The sequence below is a fragment of the Hyaena hyaena genome, unplaced genomic scaffold (assembly GCF_003009895.1).
Source record: "Hyaena hyaena isolate Hyena2069 unplaced genomic scaffold, ASM300989v1 scaffold_11, whole genome shotgun sequence".
In the NCBI taxonomy this organism is placed as follows: domain Eukaryota; kingdom Metazoa; phylum Chordata; class Mammalia; order Carnivora; family Hyaenidae; genus Hyaena; species Hyaena hyaena.
Window position 1 is genome coordinate 2,284,284 of NW_024080643.1, and position 22,387 is coordinate 2,306,670.

Genomic DNA, 22,387 nt, shown 5'->3' on the forward strand with positions numbered 1-22,387 from the left:
GTCACAGTGGCCACAGAGAAGCATCTCACTCCCATGCCCAGATATTGGAAGTGAGAATACCCTGAGAGCTCACTAACTCAAAATAGATGCCATCAGTGCTCTGGGAAAAGCTACCATAAAGGCTAAGATGTCTTCCAAGACAAAATAATGACACCTAGAAATACCTAATCAAATCTTCACTGAATGTAAAGACAAGTAACTATGTCTATAAGAAAGAATGTGCCAACGGAGGACAAGGTGCCTGGTACCTGGAGAGGGAAGTCCAAAACCCTGCTCTTGCCTCTAGGGCTCCGGCACCCTCCTGGGCAGGGATGCCCCAACCACCTGGGCACATCAGTCTCACTAGCATGAGATAACAACCCTTATGCTATGCTTCTAAGAAAGATTATGAATACTCTTTGCCAAGCTATCTGGACTTACCTTCGGGGGGAGAATCCATTGGCCAATGGAGACATTCTAGCCTATCTGGTAGTTATATTTCTCATTATCAATTAATGAGTCTCTTGAGCACTTGATAAGTGGGAACTGGTCTCTTTGACCTTCTCACCATTGGATCCGTTGACAAATATAAGGTCTTAGACCTGGGGACTATGGGCCAGAGCCTGCCACCCTTGCTGACATTTCTGTCTTGTCTCACTGTGCCCATAAATCCAAGAGACAAAACAAAACCAATTATGTTTCTCCCTTCAGCATATTTATTAACTTTTTCATGTGTTTTGTTTTGTTTTACTTTGGTTTTTGAGGGTCAGCTATAGAGATTTTCATTTTGGTAGGTAGAGAAACATCCAGTAGAAAGGCTCATTATTAGACTCAACTTTTATACTCCAGTCTTTGAAATTCTGTCTTAAACTCAAGCTCTTATTAATTAAAAATCATGTATTATTTTAGGCATTAAAATGGTTTCATGCAAATTTGAACTGGAGAATATTTTAATTTATTAAATGACCTAAAAATAACCTATTTTACTTTAGCTTTACATTTTGTATGCTTTTCCACTGACAGAAAAAGCAGATAGCTCCGAAAGAGAGGCTCTCATGTCTGAACTCAAAATGATGACTCACCTGGGAAACCATGAGAATATTGTCAATCTGCTGGGGGCCTGCACACTGTCAGGTAATCAATTCCTACTGAAAACATTTCATCAAAAATATTTTAGCTTGAAAGCAAAGAGGACATCTGTTCCCGTTGTCTCCTTTTTCTTAAATTTTTTTAAAAATGTTTTCTTTATTTCTGAGAGAGAGAGAGAGAGAGAGACAGCGTGAGCAGGGGAGGGTCAGAGAGAGAGGGAGACACAGAATCTGAAGATAGGCTCCAGGCTCTGAGCTAGCTGTCAGCACAGAGTCCGACTCGGAGCTCGTACCCACGAACCATGAGGTCATGACCTGAGCTGAAGTCAGACGCTTAACTGACTGAGCCACCCAGGCGCCCCACCATTCTCTCCTCTTCCCTCGGTCATTGCGTAGGTCCTCACACCCAAGTGGAATTAGACATTGAACACTCTGAAATCAGATGGGTCAGTGTAGAGAAGGCCTCTTGGTATGGGGGTAGCCCACATCATTTTCACCTACTCAAAAACGACAGCACTGCAGACACACTTTGTGGTGGCTCATTCTACTTGCTCAGATGGAGTTTCTCCCCCGGCCATGAAGCTGGACTAAAGGCAGTGGTGAGAATGGCCATAGCGCCTGGCCACTGCTCTCTTTGGGCCGCTTCAACTAATGCAAAGCTAAGATGGGCTTTCAAACTTCATTTTCCCAGAATTCAATGGAGCAGCCACTCTGATTCACTTCTGCTTCAAAATACCTGAAGGACGGGGGGCACCTGGGTGGCTCAGTCGGTTAAGCGTCCGACTCTTGATTTTGGCTCAGGTCACAATCTCACGGTTCATGGGATTGAACCTGGCATTGGGCTCCACTGGGATTCTCTCTTTCTCTTTCTCTCTGCCCCTCCCCTGCTCACGCTTTCTCTCTCTGTCTCTCAAAATAAGTAAATAAACATTAAAAAAAAAAAAAAAAGAAACCCCTGAAGGATGTGCTCAAGCATCATTCCTTCTGGAACTGGGGCAAGGAAATGGGAAACAGAGAAAACGGATGCGAGGATGCTTGTGACATATTTCTCCCTCCTCAGCAAACAAGAAATGGGCATATATTTGCCAAGCACTCACAGTGCAGCTGTCATATTATTCTCAGTTGCAAACTGGAAAACCCAAGGGCCGGTCGTTATTGGTGAGGCAACACGTGCAACTCATTCCCACGTGGAAGGCGAGAAGATACTGCTTTCCAAGGAGTTAGAGCAAAAAGCTGAAATTGAATTTAAAGTATAGGAAGAGATAAGCTCAGGGGCGGCCAGCTGGCTCAGTTAGTGGAGTGTGAGACTCTTGATCCTGGGGTTTTGAGTTTGAGCCCCACATTGGGTGTAGAAATCACTTTTTAAAAATAAGGAAGGAAGGAAGGAAGGAAGGAAGGAAGGAAGGAAGGAAGGAAGGAAGGAAAGGAGGGAGGGAGGGAGGGAGGAAGAAAGGGTGCCTGAGTGGCTCAGTCTGCAAAGCGTCCAACATCAGCTCAGGTCATGACCTCGCAGTCCATGAGTTTGAGCCCCATGTAGGGCTCTGGGCTGACAGCTCAGAGCCTGGAGCCTGCTTCGGATTCTGTCTGTGTCCCTCTCTCTCTGCCCCTCCCCCACTCATGCTGTCTCTCTCACTCTGAAAAATGAATATATGTTAAAAGAAGAAGAAGAAGAAGAGATAAGCTCAAAGTTGTACTCTCCCCACCCCAGGGGAGAAGTCGGCTCTCATAGATTATTTTGTCTGCCACACAGACATCTGAAAAAATTGCTTGGTATTTGTATGCCTCTAATGAAAACTCTATTTCAGGACCAGTTTACTTGATTTTTGAATACTGTTGCTATGGTGATCTTCTTAACTACCTAAGAAATAAAAGAGAAAAATTTCACAGGACATGGACAGAGATTTTCAAGGAACACAATTTCAGTTTTTACCCCACCTTCCAGTCACACCCAAATTCCAGGTAAGAGAAGGGGTCAAGGGTTCACAATTATATGTTATAGAACGCAGACAAAGTATGATGGTTTAAACACCCCCCACTGGCCAGTCTCTGAAGGCCATCGTCCGGCATTGTGTAGTCTATGGGTCCTAAGATCTAGAAAGGTCACTTATCTCTGCTATCGTTTTCTCTGTTGATTTGGGACAGTGAGACCTTTCGCTTTCCGAGGGTACAGGGGCCCCCGCTGTGCCAGTCCATCTGTGCCTGCAGCATACTTAGGACACATACTCAGTTTGGGGATGGGCGCATTATTCAGTCTCTCAGGTCTCCTGGATAACACGTAGGTGTCGGTAGAAAGAACAACACTTTTTCCAAAGCCCTTCACGTACTCACAGAGAGTGGTTCAGGCCTTGGGAGCTTTGATCTGAACTCATAAACAGGATTTTCAAAAACTAGAACGGATCAATTGACACAGTGTGATGGGGGCAAATTAAGAAGCAGTAATGTTTGTCCTTGTGGCCTGTGTTGTGTATTCTGCCGTGGGGAGCCCGCGTGATTCTCAGTCCTGTAGGGAGCTCTTGTGTCAGTGTGTAAGTGAGGGCCGTAGGAGTTTGGGGATCCATTGGTTTGGGAATTTCTTGCTAGTGACTCGAACATAGTGTAACCCCTTTCTCCGAGTGAATCCGCAGGCATTCTTGATAGATCGGTTCCCCAATCCACGATGCAGTCTTGTTTCCTCGGCCCATGTGGAAGTTCCCCCTTATGCTAAAGGCACGGTTGTTAGAGACTTTTGTCTTTACTGAGGGACTTCTGGAGGGTGTGTTTGAGATTCCAGCCTGTTTTCTAAGTGTGTAGCTTTCAGTGCACACCTTTGGCCTTCTAAGGTCTGAGGCCAAGACCTAGCATCTTAAAGCCAGGAGGCCCCATGGAGATCCCCATGGGTGTCTTGGTGTACTTGCCCTTAACTGATTCATACCCGTCACCCCAATCTTCTGCACTGATTTTCTCAGTTCATATTCAAAAACTGAGAACATTCTATAACATAGTCTGTATTGTAGAGTAGAGTCTTTAATGAGTCAGATATGTGTGATCAGCACTCCGTGGTTAGTAACCACTAATGCTGGTCAACAGGGCCTTTGGTTCATTCTGGTCACTGGGGTGTTAAATACACTGAAGCAATTTAGGGGTATTTGTGGTCTGAAAGGACGAAGCCATTTTCTGAAGATACGGAAATTGTAAGTTGGGGTGAAATTGTACGCTGCAGTAAATGGAATCCTTGTATACAATGCACACAGAATTCCTCAGTGAAGAATTTTACATTATATACCATAGAAAAGATTATCATTGTTATAATTTATTAATTTCACAGGAAAGGGAAGTGAGCTTTATTGACAAGGACCAGCTTGAGGAAAGAAGGATGGTAAAACACTTCAAGGTCTTTATAGAAGATCTGTATTACATGAGGTTTTTTAGGGAAAGTGAGCTTTTGGAAACAGAGGTCTGCGTCCTGATGATGTGTTTTGTTAGTTTCGTGATTTCAGCAAGTCACATTTCTCTCACCAAGTCTTTTCTGAAATGTGACTCTCACACCCCGCCTGTTGTGTTGTGGCAGGGACAGAGTGAACAGTCCTCTTTGAACTGTGGGACCCCGGACGGATAGCGGGGATCACTCCTCTCCTAGTTAGACTTGGCAAGTTCAGTTAATTCCACCGACGTTTTGAATGCCCACACACGCGAAAAACAGACGCGAAAAACAGTGTAGATGCTGTGCTTTCTGTTTAAAAGCTCATTTATAACTGGAATTTCGTCTCTTTGATGAATTGTAATTTTTGAAAAGATAACGTCTACTCAGAAGAACATAAATAATGAAATAATGTTTTTAATAGCATGCCTGGTTCAAGAGAAGTCCAGATTCACCAGGACTTGAATCATGTCTCAGGGTTCAACGGGAATTCATTTCAATCTGAAGGTAATATTTTATTCTGATTCGTAGCACCTTAAAATAGAAATGGATACAGGAATTCTCTTAGCTACTTTTGAAAAGCTTGTAAGTGCAGAACATGATGTTCTTTGCTAATGTCACCTGTAGGCTTCGTTCATGCATATTTGCTCCAAAGGTAATGACAAGCCAATGGTTTATATATTGTGCCTTTTATGTCAGTATGTAACTAATCAACACTGAGGGCTGTCTTATTTGGTCCGGTGATCCTTTTTAAAGTCATACATTTATTAGAGCCAACTGAGTACTGATAAGTGGATGAGTTCTGGAATCAGATAGAAGTTGGGTTAACCTTGGGGTTCCTTCACTTCCTGGCTGGAAGACTGGACAAGTTATGTAACCATCTGAGCCACAATTTTGTCATCGGTAAAGTGGGGCTAACAATACTTTCCTCATAGGACCATCAGAAGGATCAAAGGGAGGAACAGTCAGTGTCCCATACGGTTCGTAAAATGTGGCACAGCTTTTAGCATAAATGAGTTCGTACCAGTGCTTCCGGGGCCGAGCCCTGATAGCTTCTTCTTGTAGTCTGGGCGCTCCACCTCACTGTGACTTTAATAACTATCCGTGGAGCTTTACAAGGACAACTTCTTAGACTCTGGGCAGGTGTGAGGACCTGTTCTGTTTTACAGACGAAATTGAATATGAAAACCAAAAGAGGCTAGAGGAAGAAGAGGACTTAAACGTGCTGACATTCGAAGATCTTCTTTGCTTCGCCTATCAAGTGGCCAAAGGAATGGAATTTCTGGAATTTAAGTCGGTAAGCTCCTTTTGAAGAAGAACCTACCAGCCACAAGATAATTTGGGAACTGAGATGTGCTTTCCTTTCGATTGTTTATTTTAACTTGTATCCCTTAAAGTCCTCCCCTCCCCACCACCAACCACCTCACCCTTCACTGGTGCAAGAAGGTTCCTCACACCAGGTTCTGACAAATTACAGCATGAACACCCGGGATCCTTTATTAGATAATGGTTATCACAGCCCTCCCAGGCTGTCCAGAGTCCCCTGAAACTTCTAGATAGGAGGCCAACGTGAGATGTACAGTGTCAGTCCTTCCTTGGATGGTCAGTTCAGGTTGTGTGGGCATTGACCTTGGGTAAGCAGAGGCTCCGATACTGTGTGCACTACTTATGGGGCCGGTCCCCCGACCCCTGTGCCCAGGCGTCTTTGCCTTTTCTGCAGTGCGATGCTGCTGGCCAGCAGGATTCCTGTGTACCCACCGCCTCCTCCCCTGCTAAGCCCAGATCCAGACAACAGAGCCTGCCTCGAACCATGGTGTCTATCTCAGCTTTGCATTCTTTCTGCAACTGGCTTTGAGTCCTGTTCTCTGACATTTCAAACGTCTCCTGCCTGTAAGCAGACGAAAGCCATTCCCTGGGCTACTTTCCGTCCTTGCTGTCTTACGTTCCATTGCCTTCTCTCTATTTCCCAACTCTCCCCTCCTCTTTTCCCTTTGAATTTTCATTCTCTTTCCCCCGTCTCTCCTCCATGTCCCCCCTTTTTGCCTCCTCCTCTTTCTTCCTGAATTTGGAGACAATATTTTCAATTATCTTTTTTCTTTAAAAAAATTACTTTCTCTAATATGGTGTCATTATATCTCTGTTTATTTTTTATTTTTTTATAGTTTATTTATTTTTGAGATAGAGAGAGACAGAGCACTAGTGGGGGTGAGGCAGAGAGAGAAGGAGACACAGAATCTGAAACAGGCTCCAGGCTCTGAGCTGTCAGCACAGAGCCTGATGCGGGGCTTGAATCCATGAACCGAGAGATCATGAGCCAAAGTCGGACGCTTAACCGACTGAGTCACCCAGGTGCCCCCCAGTATATCTCAATTTAAAAAAGATGAACATGGGGGCACCTGAGTGGCTCAGTCAGTTAAACGTCTGACTTCAGCTCAGGTCATGATCTCGTGGGTTCAAGCCGGGCTCTGTGCTGACAGCTCGGAGCCTGGGGCCTCCTTCAGATTCTGTCTCTATCTCTCTGCCCCTCCCCTACTCTCTCTCTCTCTCTCTCTCAAATATAAAATAAAACATTAAAAAATTTTTAAAAAGATTAATGTGAAATAAATTTACAACCTTGAAGAATAGGAAAAAATGGTCTTCATAATAGCAACCGAACCTGTGAAGCATCTTGAGATACACAGAACAAGAAATACACAAGCACATGCACTCCCCCATGAGACATTACTAAAGGACAAGAAGACGACCTGAATAAATGAGCTTCACCAATTTCATGTAGGAGAGATTCTGCGTTTACAAGAAAAGTCGGTTCTGTCCAAGTTAATCTGTATGTTTAACACAACTCCAGTTAGGCGCTCGAGGGTTTTGTTTTGTTTTGTTTTGTTCCCTTCACGGATATTGAAAGTGCACATTACCTTCTTTGCTCTTCCCTTCAAATGTGGGTACCTCGCTCACGAGTTAAAAAAAAAAACCCATCCCGTCATGTTTTCCTGCCCCTCGTCTCTGAGGCCCTTTGTCCTCTTCATCTTCCCCACCAGCTGTTGGAGTCCCTCTTTGCTCAAGTGTATGTATAGTTGATTTCCCCCTAGTTCACCTACGCGGCTACAGTAGTGCTTCTGGGAGCGTCTTTGTAGACCTTGGAGAGCATCTAGCCTGACTGACTGGCCTGGTTTGCTGCCTGTCCTTAACTAAATACTCAAACTACCCACAACTGGAGGTCAAGGGGCACTGCTTCCCCGCCCCTCCCCCCCGGCTTGTAATGATAAGAATTTTCTGAGGACTCTCCAGTTTCTTAGACCCTCTCCCGTTGTCTTCCCTTCAGGCCCTGTCCCCTGAGTCCGTCTGTCCTTTCTCCCTACGTCTCTAGTTGCTCCTGGGTCTCCCCGTAGCCTCCACGACCCCATCAAACGTTGCTTGAGCACCAGAGCACCGTGCTAGGTGCTGAAATCGAGTCAGCTCTTGTCATTGACAGGGGAGAAAGAGACAGGCAGACATGCACATCAAAGATGACACTGTAGTGTGGTAAATATCCATGTCCCAGGAAGCCCTGGGATCCCAGACCGGTCAGACCCCGGGGAGGGGGGCCGTGCAGAGGAAGTGCGTGGAAGGAGCTCAGGCTTGAGCCAGAGGGCATGTTCGAGGCAAAGGAAAACCAACAGGGAGCGTGGGATGGGGCCGGGAACATGGAATCAGGAGGAAGTCCACTGAGAAAGGTCCTGAGTTAAATGTGTGGCATGGTGAGGTCCCTCGGGCAACAGAGCGGAGTCCTAACCCAGTAGCGTTGTGGATCTCCCTCTTTGAAGCTCAAGGGAAATGTCTGGGTTGGAAACAGAGGTTTGGGTGATGGCAGTTGCCTCCCTAGGTTTGGATGAAGCACCTTGGGGGGGGGTGCGGGACAAGAGGGTGCAGCCCTGGGAAATGAGAGCAGGCTTGTGTGTGGGGGGGCACGGGAGGAGACAGGCTTCCCCAGGGCTGCAGGAAGAACACAGGGGCCAGTGACCTGCCAGATTCACAGCACGAAGGACTTGAAGGAGAACAGCACCAGTTCCCACCGGGAGGTCGCAGCAGAGCTCAGCTGGACTGGTGCCGTGCGGGCCACCGCGGGGCTTGGCCAGAGCAGCCGGGCAGACATTCAGGGGGAGAAGGAGGGCAGGGTGCAGGGGCCCAGGGGTGAAGTGGCCACGATGTAGATGGAGTGTCCAGGCAGCAAATAGCACTCAGAATACTGGAGAGGGAGGAAGATGAGCTAGAGGGATTTGAGTCTATATGGCTTTTGCTTTTATTTTTTAGAGACTGAAGACAGAGCCCCTTTGGACCTTTACTACATAGAGCTCCGCTCCTTTGACTGTCTTCCTCCTGAGAGCTAATTCTCTTCCAGACCACTCAAATTAGTCATGTCATCTCTCAACCCAAGGGCTCCTCCCTGCACTTCAGTCCTCCTTCTCAAACTTATTTTTCGTACTTTCCAACTATTTTCTTTGGTAGTGCTCTTGTTGCCGAGAGCACCAGTCAGGAAAGAGATTATTTTCTCTACCCCCCCACAGGAAGAGTGCTGGAAGTCAGTCTCTGAAAATCCCTTTGGGAGCTCAACAGCGGGCCCTGTTACCGTCTCTTGTTTATAGCAAGACACAACACATGACCAGGTTTGATCTCCTCTCTAAGAACCCAGCCCCTTGGGGCACCTGGGTGGCTCAGTTGGGTAAGCGTCTGACTTTGGCTCAGGTCATGATCTCACGGTTCATGGGTTCGAGCCCCACATCAGGTTCTGTGCTGACAGCTCAGAGCCTGGAGCCTGTTTTGGATTCTGTGTCTCCCTCTCTCTCTGCCCCTCCCCTACTCATGCTCTGTCTCTTTCTGTCTCAAAAACAAACAATAAAAAGCTATAAAAAAAAAAAAAAGAACCCAGCCCCTTGGCCTCTAGGAACGTTCCTGAAGCAGCACGGGTGACTGCATCCACAATAACTGCGGCACTGGGCTATCTGTGTTCAGTCAGTGCCACAAATCACGCACAATGTCTGCTCTTGGCCCAGGAAAGAGAAGACACTTTGATGAACCCTACATCCCCATAGCCTGTAACTCCTGACCTTGAAACCAGAAGAAGGCTTGCACTCGGCGATAATCTACATCACAGTAAATAACACTCCCATTTCATCCTTTCTAGTGTGTGCACAGAGACCTGGCAGCCAGGAACGTGCTGGTGACCCACGGGAAAGTGGTGAAGATCTGTGATTTTGGATTGGCTCGAGACATCATGAGCGACTCCAACTACGTTATCAGGGGCAACGTGAGGCTGCCGTTTCATGCATCTTTTTGTCTTGTCACTTTGTCTTCTGTCATTGTTCCCAGAGACAGCTTTGCTCACGGTGGTGCGAGTTCGATTCACGGCAACTCCTCCGGGCAGTTAGCTTTCTTATGCTCAAAAGCTTTTTTTGTAGCTTCAGGGAATATCCCAGCTGTAATAAAAGCCAGTGAAGGAGCATCACGTCTGTCTGTCGTTGGGCTGGTCACAAGAGATCAGTTAGGGACCTTGGAGAACAAGCCACACTTTAAAATTAACCCATTACTTGCACTTTCTTCAGGTCCCTTGGCTGTAAAGTAACCAGAGTCCTGTTTCCAATCATGGGATTTGGCAGTAGCTTCCATAAAGCATTTTTTAAAGTACAACATATAAATTAAATATTAAATGTAAAAAATTTTAAAGGCACAATATTTAAATTAAATATGGCTAGTGAATATTTAGCATCTTATGACTGTCACACAGGCAGACCTAAAACATGACTGGATATACTTGTTAAAAGAAAAGAAAACAAAACAAAACAGGGCTCCTGGGTGGCTCCGTTGGTTGAGTGTCCAACTTCGGCTCAGTTCATGACCTCATGTTTGGTGAGTTCGAGCCCCGCATCCGGCTTGCTGACAGCCGGCCAGTGCAGAGCCTGTTTTGGACCTTCTGACGCCCTCTGTCTGTCCCTCCCCCACTTGCGCTCTCTCAAAAATAAACATTTTTTAAAAAGCATTAAAAAAAAACTAAGGACAGATGTGTTTTTTCAATTTTTTTTTTTAATTTTAGAAAAAGAATGAGCAGGAGAGAGGGGCAAAGGGAGAGAGAGAATCTTAAGCAGCCTCTACGCTTAGCGCTGAGCCTGATGTGGGGCTTGATCCCACGACCCTGGAATCATGACCTGAGTCAAAATCAAGGGTCGGATGCTCAGCCGACTGACCCACCAAGGCACCCCTATTTTTTTTTTAATTTAAAGATTTTATTTTTGAGTGGTTTCTACACCGAACATGGGGCTAGAAGTCAAAATCCTGAGATCAAGAGTCACATGCTCTACTGACTCAGCCACCCAAGTGCCCCACCCAATGTGTTATTTATAAGAGAGCTATTAGAAATACTAAATGATAAAATTGTGCCGTGGAGAGAACGTGGCTGCAATAATTACAACACCTAGAGTTAAGCTCCTATCCTTACTTTTTAGTATTTCTCGGTCCTTTATTGTCCCCATTTGTGAAATAATAGTAACAGCAAGTACTGACATAGAGCTTATTGCATGTTCAGCACTATTCTAAGTGCTTTACATACATTAATTCATGGAGTCCTCAAAGCACCTCGCTTGTGGGTGAGGAAACCGAGGCACAGAAACGTGATTTGCCCACAATTACACAGCCCGTGGATTAGAGCACAGTCTGAGCCCCAACTCTGGCCATAACCTTGGGACACGTGTGGCGTTTCCCATGAGGATTATCCACTCCCTTCCCCCGCGTTGTTGTGGGAATAAACCAATAAAACCAACATGAAAGCACCTGTCTGGGGGAAATGGCCAATAAATGTTAAAAATCAAATTAGACCGTATTCCCATTAGCATCAAACAACCATCTTAGCTGATGTTAGATCTATGCCTCCATTGTCGGAGCTGAAGTTAAATATGATCAAAGCTTCTGTGTGGCTGTGCAGCGTTTAACCTCACTATCTGGCAGCCTCTTACATGGGAAGGTGAATTCCATGTGGCACCGCAATTAAGTCATGCATTAATCAAATTAACCAGACCAGCCTGTTTGGTTTTATCAGCTCATCTGTTGGTGCAGGATTTAAAATAGGGTTTCTTTCTTGAGCTTCAGGTTTTTGTTTTTCTTTAAATAATCTCTACACGCAACGTGGGGCTCAAACTCATGACTCCAAGCTCAGCAGTTGCGGGCTCTACCGACTGAGTCGGCCACGTGCCCTTTGAGCTGTGATCTCCCTCGGCAGATTAAACATGGCTGGTGAAGGTCTCCTCCACTCGTGAAAAAGAAAACACTACAGAAAGCTCTACCCCAGTCACCTATCCACCCGTTGGTCTTGGCTCTGAGCTGAGGCTGTGCTAACTCAAAACCCACCTTTCGTGCCACTGGAGGTTATTAAAGCCACAGAAGCCAGCCTGGTATCATTCCTGGAAGTGGTGATCTATGCTCCCCTCACCACATCCCTGTAGATGGTATTTCCACTGACGTTCTTCCAAGGAAATATCCCACCGGTTTACCAGCGTCTGCTTACCTCTAGCCACCTGACGGGTTACTCCTTAATGGGAAATACCTGCTATGGGCCTTACCCATGTCCAAGCACAAGCTTTTGTTCAAGATGAGTGTTAAAGAGATACGCGAGGTTTGGTTTTTTTAAGGCTATTGATTAGGATTTGAAAGTGAAGTGAAAGTGATTTGAAAGTGAAGGCTTCCCCTTGAGCAATGTGGTCTTGTCAGTTAGGGATGAAGAACGGCTTTAGGAGGAAACTATATTTTAGTATCTAGCTAATAAGAGAAATACTCTTCATTCAGTCCGTTCACCGCTGGTCGCCACTGATCAGTGCCCTATTGGATCCCTCACAGGCCCGGCTACCTGTGAAGTGGATGGCTCCTGAGAGCCTATTTGAAGGCGTCTACACCATAAAGAGTGACGTCTGGTCGTATGGAATACTACTCTGGGAAATATTCTCACTCGGTAAGTTTTGCGGTTTGCTGCCACCGCTTGTCCGCCGCGCCCCGTCGCATTCCTAAGTCAGAGTGCGTGACGTGCGACCTCTGATTGTAGTCCCTACCTCCATGTGGCGTGTGCCATTCCATGTTTTGTTTTGTTTTTTAATTGTTTTTAATGTTTATTTATTTTTGAGAGAGAGAGAGGGTGTGAGCAGGGGAGGGTCAGAGAGAGAGGGAGACACAGACTGAAACAGGCTCCAGGCTCCGAGCTGTCAGCACAGAGCTCGACACGGGGCTCGAACTCACGAACCGTGAGACCATGACCTGAGCCAAAGTTGGGCGCTTAACCGACTGAGCCACCCAGGCGCCCCCATTTCATTTTTTATTTGTGGTCTGTCCCCACCTGCAGCCTCACGCCAAGCAGTGTCTGGCCCAATGAACATGCTTGTTCATTGAGTGAATAAATAAGCAAACGAGATGGCTTAGCCTCCCTAACGCTTTCCCCAGGTGTCAATCCTTACCCTGGCATCCCGGTCGACGCTAACTTCTATAAACTCATTCAGAGTGGATTTAAGATGGACCAGCCATTTTATGCTACGGAAGAAATGTAAGTTCACATCAGACTGTAAGGTGGCTGAAATCAGGAGTTTATCGTGTCTCTAGTTACAAATGCATGACCAAAAAAAGTAAATCCTTCAATGCAAAATTCGTATGATTCCTCTTTTAAAAAAAAAAAAAAAAAAGGAAAGGAAACTCTAATCCTTTTTTTGCGGGGGGTGGGGATTCCTGAACAAGACTGAACCTTTCTTGCCCTAAGATGCTGGGAAGTAGGGGTTTCAGTCGCTTGCTCCAGGGCCCCCTGGGAGTGATAAGACTCCACCTCCCGACTTCTGGGCCACGCGGTAGTTTTTTAGATGCGTTTCTGCCCCTCATCTGATTCGCCTCAACTGAGTTCTGGCCACGCAGTAACCGGCGGGAGGGGACCGGCTTTGCTTCGCTGCGATCCCCTCCGACTCCCCCTCCTCTTGCCTTTACAGATACTTTATAATGCAATCCTGCTGGGCTTTTGACTCAAGGAAACGGCCGTCCTTCCCCAACCTGACCTCATTTTTAGGCTGTCAGCTGGCCGACGTGGAAGAAGCGGTACGTGGGGGGGGGGGGGGGGCCCTTTGNGGGGGGGGGGGGGGGGGGGGGGGGGGGGGGGGGGGGGGGGGGGGGGGGGGGGGGGGGGGGGGGGGGGGGGGGGGGGGGGGGGGGGGGGGGGGCGCCCTTTGAAAAGGCGTCTCGGGAGGGGCGGGCTCCGGGGCCGGGCGCCCAGCTCTCCACTCAGGTCACGGCCTCCCGATTGCGTGAGTTCAAACCCCCTGTCGGGCAGCGTGGAGCCTGCTTGGGGTTCTCTCTCCACCACCCGCCTTCTCCGTCTCTCTGCCCCTCCCCCACTCGTGCTGTCTCTCTCTCTCTCAATAAATGCACTTTAAAAGGCATTGTTAGAAAGGAAAGCAGTACCTCCAAACACTCGCTGGGGTGCTGAGAACCAAAGGCACCACGTGGGCTTTCCCACCACCATTTGTCTTGTTTGCCCTTTTTTTTTTTAATGTTTTATTTCTAGGAGAGAGAGAGAGAGAGACAGCGTGAGCAGGGGAGGGTCAGAGAGAGAGGGAGTCACAGACTGAAACAGGCTCCAGGCTCTGAGCTGGCAGTCAGCACAGAGCCCGACGCGGGGCTCGAACCCACGAACCGTGAGATCATGACCTAAGCGAATGTTTGCCCTTTAAAACCACCCTCTAGAAGCAGTGGGCAAAGGATGGGACCTTGGACCCCCAGCCCCCGGTTCAAACCTTGGCTCTGTCGTTTACATCTTATAGTCCTCCATTAAGTCACTGCATCTTTTTTTGGCCCCCAGTTTCCTTATCTAAAATACGGGATTAACAGATCTTACTTTGTGGAGCTCTGAAGAGTAAGTCGTATGATGTATGTGAAAAGACTTCGCACATAGCAGGCACTTGGTAGTTAATCAATAAATGTTAGTTACATGGGTGCCTGATTCTTTAAATGGAGTTTCTGTTCTCTTTTTCTAAACTGTTAAGAGTCCATTTTCAATTCTGTAGCCTCTCCGGAAACCTGGGTAGAGGTGGCATATGTCCTGTCCCCCTGGCAGAATGTTTGAAAAATCACATTCAGTCTTTTTTTTCTTCTTTTTTTGGTGAGAGAGTGAGCGTGAGCAGGAGAGGGGCGCAGAGAGAGAAGGACAGAGGCTCCGAAGCGGGATCAGCACTCATAGCAGCCAGCCCACTGCGGGACCCGAACTCACAAACTATGAGATCACAACCTGAGCCAAGGTCGGACGCTTGACCGACTGAGCCACCCAGGTGCCTCTGAAAAATCACATCCGAAAATGAAATTATTGTCAGGGAATTAGGCCAAAAAGGTCAAGGGAGATGGAAAGCCTCAAGGCCATTGAGTAGCTGATTCTGGAAATAGTTAATGATGCTGCAAGATAAACTGAAAGAAGAATTACAGAGGGAAACAAGAAACAAGCCGTTGAGGCAAAGAGAAAGCACCGAGGAATTTTGGCTGGCTGGGGGGTTGGGTGTGGATTCAGAGGTCTTATTTGCACTACGCTGTGAAGAACGAGTAGTGCTTTGGCTGCTGGGGAACGAGGGGTTGGTAGAGTGTTCCAGGCTGGATGAGTGATGTAAGTAAAGGTTCAAAGTTGAGAAAGTTGAATGGAAAATACGTGGTTGTGGCTAAAGTTTAGGGTGAGTGGGGGAATGTGCAGGAAAACAAGACTATAAAGCTGGTGGGCCAGGGTGGAGGGTCCGCTGCCGTTGAACTGACCCTTGGCTTTGTTCAGGAGCGCCTTGGTCTCGGTGTGCAGCTCTTTGATGTCCCCATGGCCACAGGCCGTCCAAATCCGTTTCCCTCTGTTCAGGGGGCCTCCCACATATCAGGAATTATTGAATGGCAAGCTCTCCACGATGATGAATCCGATGAGGTATCCAAGCTCAGGGACACCCCTTCACCTCTCCCCCCTCTTCTCTGCCTCTCTGCCCCCTGACCCTCTGTGACGGAAAGTTCCTTTCCCTACCAGTATCAGAGCCACTGATAGCAAGCTGTTGCTTCTTTCGGTAAATTACAAGATAGCATCCCTTCCTGGAGGGGGGGGTGGATTCATCCACCCAGCCACCGAGAGGCGCCTCCTACTGCTGGCTGGTGCCACGGGCTCCCATCTAGAAGCCTGGGGGGCAGAGCAGAGATTGGATGGGAGTGCCCCCTTGCCCGCTTGGCTGGGCACCTGGGAGCGAGACATAATCTCCACAGCCATAAGAGGCGGCTGTGCCCGCTGGAGCAGAGCCTGCTTCCTCCTCGGTTGCTGTTCCATGCTTTCCCTTCACATCCCCTGAGCGTCGCCCCATCGCGCCTCTGGAAGAAGCCAGGCCGAGGCGGCACGCCTAGGGTAATATTTCCTGGTGTGCACGTGAGTGCTTTGTGTGAAATCTCTGTTTTTGCTCCGTCGTGGACTAGGGAAGAAAATGGCCCTCGGGGGAACAAGTGAGAAGCGGAGGGAAGCACATAGGTCAGGGGCGCCTGGGCGGCTCCGTCGGTTAAGATTTGACTTCGGCTCAGGTCATGATCTCACAGTTCATGAGTTCGAGCCCCACGTCGGGCTCTGTGCTGACAGTTCGGAGCCTGGAGGCTGCTTCGGATGCTGTGTCTCCCTCTATCTCCCCTGGGCTCATTCCCTGCTTGTGCTCTGTCTCTCTCTCTCCACCTCCTCCCCCAATAAATTAAAAGTTAAAAAAAATTTTTTTAAACACCACAGGTTAATGCTTTAAATATAACTTAGAGCAGGGAGATCATTGACTAACGTGCTACGGCATTATTCAGACCGGGGCGGAGCCAGTGAGAGATTGTAGAATGGACAAACAGGCTTCAGAATTTGTCTTGACGGCCCAGATCTCTACATAAGGCGACAGATGCTCATTGCAGTGGTCACTTTGCAATAGAGACTCACTGATGACTCACATCGTACACCTGAAACTAATATAGTGTCTATAGCCATTACACATCTGTTACCCCCTCCTCCCCAAGACCCCCTGTAACTTCCCTCCTCAGATTTCAGGGTCCTCCTTCTGAGTCCCTGTGACACTTTATGTATAACTCCGTGTGAGCCTCAGATGGCGTTGTGCGATACTCTTGCTTTAGCATCACTACGCTTGGTTCACGAGGGCAGGGAAGTGCACCGCTCACCTTCACATCCCCTGTGCAGTCCCGTAGGCAGGGGACACTCACAGCAGGAGGGCACGCTAGAGGCCACACCTGTGTCGTTCACTGTCACGTACCCAGTGTGTCGTTCACTGTCACGTACCCAGTGCCTCTCGTAATGCTTGGCGTAGAGAAAGGGCTAAGCAGGTGTTTCTGGAAGAAAGGAAGCGTAAAAGCAAGTTTGAGAAGGCAAAAGCGGATCAGCGAAAGCAAGGACGTCAGTTGAGAGCTGACTGGCGATACAGCAAAGGAGGGCGTGAACTGGACAGTGCAGGGGGGAGGCGTGCAGAGGAAAGGGACGCACGCAGCTCCTGTTTCGAGAAAGGGGTCTGAACTCACATCACCTCGCCTCTCAGATCAGTGCCCACAAGTTATAGGAAATATAAAATATATCCTATATACTATAGATGTATCATATATAATGAATTATACCTAAATATAATACAAATATAAAATAAATGTAAACATAAAAATATAGATATATGCTACATATTTTTATTATTTTTTTTATTTAAAAAATTTTTAATGTTTATGTTTGAGAGACAGAGTCTGAGTGGGGGACGAGCAGCAGAGGAGGGAGACACAGAATCTGAAGCAGGCTCCAGGCTCTGAGCTGTCAGCACAGCGCCTGACACGGGGCTTGATCTCACGAACTGACCTAAGCTGAAGTCGGACACTCTACCGACTGAGCCCCCACGGTAGCCCTGTTATATAATTTTAAAGAAGTGAGGCCATAATTGGCTTTGAAAGCCAGAAGGGGGGGAGAGAGAGAGAGACAGAGAGAGAGAGAGAAAGCAAGCAAGCCAGCCAGAAGGAGGTCTTTGTGGACCAGAAACGGTGGAAAACCCCCAGAGCCATGAAAGCCATTAGGACCGAAGGGGGAAGACCCACAACAGAGGCCCCTTTGAAAGAATAAGGACACTGCTTTCCTGCCAAGCGGGGTCAGGGCCAGGGGGACCCTGCAGCGGCTCCACACTGGGAGCAGCCGTGCTGTTAAGTACACAGAAGAATAAAGCGGGTGGTAAAAATGTACCTATAACCACTGTGAAAAGAGCAATATAATCTATAATCTCAGGTTTAGTGTAGAAATAAAAAAACACCATAGAAAACTTGATCAACCCAATAAAGCAGGGGAGAGAGAAACAAAGAACATTCATGGAAAAAGAAAAAAAAACCCACAAAACAGCAGGATTCGTAAGTCCACTTAGGAAGGAGAATTTCAAAGTAAATGCGCCTGTCATCATACGGGTCGCGTTGACTCACCTCAGTGCCGTGGGGTAAGAAGTGGCCCAAGGTCAACCTAAAAGCCCCCAACGTCTGACATCAGAGATTAAAGTCCCTGCTTCTTACAGAAGTCTTTGGTTCAGAAGAAGGAGAAAGAGGAAGGAAAAAGAAATACAAATAGGTCCTGCTTGTTAAAACCTGGAGGCGCCAGCCACACTTACAACTCTAAATTCAGTTGTTAGAAAACAAAAAAGAATGAAAATGAATGACTTAGACTTTCAACTCAAGGAGCTAAGAAAAAAAACCCAGTTGGGGCGCCTGGGTGGCTTAGTCGGTTAAGTGTCCGACTTTCGCTTAGGTCATGATCTCGCAGTTTGTGGGTTCGAGCTGACTGCCAGCTCAGAGCCTGGAGCCTGTTTCAGTCTGTGACTCCCTCTCTCTCTGACCCTCCCCTGCTCACGCTGTCTCTCTCTCTCTCTCCTAGAAATAAATAAAACATTAAAAAAAAAAAAAGAAAAAAAAAACCCAGCAATGTAGACGACGGGGAGGGAGGGGGAGAGAGAAAGAACACAGCAGCAGAACAGAACTAAGAGAGGGGCGCCTGGGTGGTTCAGTCAGTTAAGCACCGACTTCGGCTCAGGTCATGATCTCAGTTTGTGGGTTTGAGCCCTGCATCGGGCTCTGTGCTGACCGCTCAGAGCCTGGAGCCTGCTTCAGATTCTGTGTCTCCCTCTCTCTCTGCTCCTCCCCCCACTCGCTCTCTGTCTTTCTCTCAAAAATAAACAAACATTTTAAAAAATTTTTTTAAAGAAAAGAACTAATGTTGATATAAGCAGAATTAATTAAACCGAGAGTAACCCCCAAAACAAAATAATAGTGATGGTCAGGAAAGCCAAAAGTTGTTTTTAAACTAATAATTTAAATGCTACCATTTTAATGTCATGCACACTACTAACATGTTACCCATAATAAGGCATTTAATTCTCATATGAGGCTCACGAAGTCAGTTCTACCATTATCTCTTTTGCAGATCAGGAAACAGAGATACAGAGAGGTTCATTAATTTGCCCAAGGTAACACAGTAAGGACTTAGGGGTTGAATATAACAGTCTGGAACTAGCTGACACTATATTACTACTGTCTGTTAACACAGTGTACAAACATACCAGTAAAGCATACTAACTTACGAAGAGAGCAAGGAAGAAAGAGAAAGCACAAATGAGATTCAGAATAAAAAGGACATAATTGTGGATGAAGACACCATTTTCAAAAGTATAAGAAAAGCTTATGCACCTCTTGGAAATGCACTTGGAAAGCTAGGGTTTCAAATTTTCTATAAGGAGGACTTACTCATGTATTATGCAATTTAAAAAGTCACTAAAAAATCACTTACAGGGGTGAAGGAGGTACCAGCTTCCGATTATAATGAATAAGTCACCAGGATGAAAGGTACAGCATAGGGAAGAAGTCGGTGGTAGCGTAATAAATAGTGTTGCAGGGTGACAGAAGGTAGCCACACAGTGGTGAACATGGCGTGACCTACAGACTTGCGGAATCACTATGTCATACGCCAGAAATTGATGTAACATTGCATGTCAGCTACACGTCCATAAAATTAATTACATAAATAAAAAAATCACTGAAAGGAATGGAAAGGAAGACCTTAAAAGCAGTGACATAGCAGAACGGGCCCCAGGAAGTGATTGGCTCTGAGAATACAGCAAGCTTAGGAGGTGGTCCTGAAACTTCTGGATCACGGGATGGGCAGTGTGCTAAGTGGACTTGTAAATACAGGAGGCAGAGAAGGCTTGGAGATGAAAGATAGTAAATCCAGGTGTGGAGCTGCTGGATTTCAAGTGTCCCTGGTATTTCTGTCACAGCCTTGCTCAGATGGCTAGAAATTCAACACTACATTTGGTTCAACAGGTCATGACCAATCTCTACTTTCCAAAAAAGACATATCATCTCTGTTCATCCTTAAGGGTAGAGGCAAACTGTTATTGTGCGGAGCAGGTGTGAAAGGATATTTTTGTCTATTTGTTTTCCAGAAAGAAAAAAATTAAGAGTAGGAGACGGTCCATTCAGTTAACAAACTGACAGTCAAAAACAGACAAAAAGTCATACACAGAATCGAGGGGGTGGGAGAGGGGAGGAAGAGAGTCTGTCAAACTCACCTAAGAATGCACTATCCCGACATCACAAAGAGTTCTCATAAATAATAAGAAAAAGATGGATAGCCCAAGATAAAAGGGCAAAGGCGATAAGCAGACTATTTGCAATGAAATGCAATTCACTGAATGTAGAAAAAGATGTTCGACTTTGCTTATCGTGAAACATAGACAGGCAAGGAGATAAACTTGTCCCTGGACAAAGGGCTAGAGATGTGAACGACAGTCAATGCCGTTGTGGTAAGGTTCTGGAGAAAAGAGTGTTCCAGACACAGCTGATAGGAGTGGAAATAAATAGAGCTTTCTGCAGGGTACCCCTGAGTGCTTGACCACTCAAATATGCATCCCCTTAGACCCAGCGATGCCAGGTCCCCCGTTCATCCCAGAGACAGACAAGGTCAGGGTGCACCTTTCAGTTTATATTATATAACCAGTCCATCAAAAGGTTAGTTAGGGGTGGCTGGGTGGCTCAGTCCGTTGAGCGCCCAACTTTGGATACTGGCTCAGGTCATGATCTGGCAGTGGTGGGACTGAGTCCCATGTCTGGCTCCTCGCTGAGCAGGGAGCCCGCTTGGGATTTTATCCCTCTCTCTTTCTCTCCCTCGCTCTCTGTCCCTCCCCCACTCACACTCTCTCTCTGTGTCTCAAAAGTAAATAAATAATTTTTTAAAAAAGATTAGTTATGGGGCATCAGTACTAAGGGAGGCTGCTCTTAAAAAAGTGAATGTGCTCCTGTTTAGTAAACAGTGAGAATATCTAACACATGTAACATGCGGAAAACGCATCGGCAACTCAGAAGAAGGTTCTAAACCAGAATCTGCACTCAGCCTACTGATACAAAGCTGTGTATACACAGCAGACTATAATGGTGGCTATCTCTGATGATTTTAGCTATACATCTTCCTATATTGCTTACGTTATCTATATGAATGTGCATGAGCTTTATCATCAGACAAAACGGGTTTTCATTCTGGGAAACCACTCTAACTTCACGTGGTTAGAACCTGAAGCATTGGTCCCCTGTGTTAATTGCATAATGACCAAATCTCTTGTGGTGGCCTTTCTCTTTTATAGTTTTACGGCTCAACTTTATGATTTGTAGATCGAGATATTATAGCCAAGGTTAGACATAGTCATAGAATAAAATGTTTGACTTGATTTCTCCATGAATAAAAGGACCACATTTGCTTTGTTAATTAATATCCTCTAATACTGAAGACTTATGTATCGTAATAGCAAGTAATTTGCAAGGAAAGCCCCTCGACACGGACGTCATAATCCGATGGTAATCGGTGTTCTGTTTTTTTCCCACATTCAGATGTATCAGAACATGGATGGCCACGGTTCCCACCGTCCTTCTGTCTACCAAAACAGGCGACCTTACAGCAGAGAGGCGGAATCGGGGTCACTCCCTCCACAGGCCCCTGGTGAAGATTCCTAGAGAGAGGACTTAATCTTAAGGACTTCCTCCCTTCGACGCCCAGCTTACACAGGCTATAGATTACCAAAACAGGATTAATCTCATCACTAAAAGAAAGTATATTCTCAACTGTTTCTTTGCTGGACTTTTCTCTAGAAGCTCTCTGTATTTACTCTTGGTTTCAAAGGAACTTTTGTAAAATCACATCATCCTTTGCACAGGGCAGGAAGAGATGATAATTAACTTTACTGGAGCACCTACCTACATCCAAAGGCCTTCTCAGTCTGGCTTTAGTGAAAATCGTGTACCCGAAAATAGTATATTCTTGTAAATACATACAACAAAAGCATTTTGCTAAGGAGAAGCTGATATGATTTTTTAAATCTATGTTTTAAAAATAATATGTAACTTTTTCAGCTATTTAGTGATATATTTTATGAATGGAAATAAACTTTCTTCTATAGAATTGTCTGTCATTGAATTGTTTGCATGGTCTATATTCAGGGCAAGACTTAACTGGAGGGAAGGAACCTGATGAAATTGTGTGCAACCTTCTATTTGCGCATGTGTATTTTTTTCCTACTAAGAAGGTGCATCCTTTGTCGGATTCTTAAAAGCATCTGTGACTCCTGCCCACAGACCAGGAAACAAAATGGCTGATGTCTGCTTGCTTTTCTGTAGCACGTCGTCGATTCAGCCTCCCTCGTCCTGTGAGGCTTAGCTCCCTCCCTCCCACAGGCTTATAAACTTGGACTTGCCCCTTGGCCTCCCATTCCAGGTGTGGTTCTTGCTGAAGGTCTGTCTTCTCTTGTCCTCTCTTCCAGTGCTTGATTAAGATAAGACCCACCCCCCCCCCAGGGGCACCTGGGTGGCTTAGTTGGTTGGGCGTCCGACTTTCGCT

General features: G+C 46.5%; 1 protein-coding gene across 1 annotated transcript in view; it reads left to right on the plus strand.

Annotated features, from left to right (window-relative positions):
- Window positions 1–21,847, plus strand: part of FLT3 (fms related receptor tyrosine kinase 3) — a 56,764-nt gene extending 34,917 nt beyond the window's left edge. The window contains exons 16-24 of the mRNA XM_039254695.1: window positions 1,003–1,113; window positions 2,873–3,026; window positions 4,889–4,971; window positions 5,634–5,761; window positions 9,623–9,745; window positions 12,322–12,433; window positions 12,916–13,015; window positions 13,446–13,551; window positions 21,385–21,847. Coding sequence (XP_039110626.1) covers window positions 1,003–1,113; window positions 2,873–3,026; window positions 4,889–4,971; window positions 5,634–5,761; window positions 9,623–9,745; window positions 12,322–12,433; window positions 12,916–13,015; window positions 13,446–13,551; window positions 21,385–21,507 — 1,040 coding nt within the window. The 3' untranslated portion in view covers window positions 21,508–21,847. The remainder of the gene's footprint in view (window positions 1–1,002; window positions 1,114–2,872; window positions 3,027–4,888; window positions 4,972–5,633; window positions 5,762–9,622; window positions 9,746–12,321; window positions 12,434–12,915; window positions 13,016–13,445; window positions 13,552–21,384) is intronic.
- Window positions 21,848–22,387: the final 540 nt, after the last annotated feature.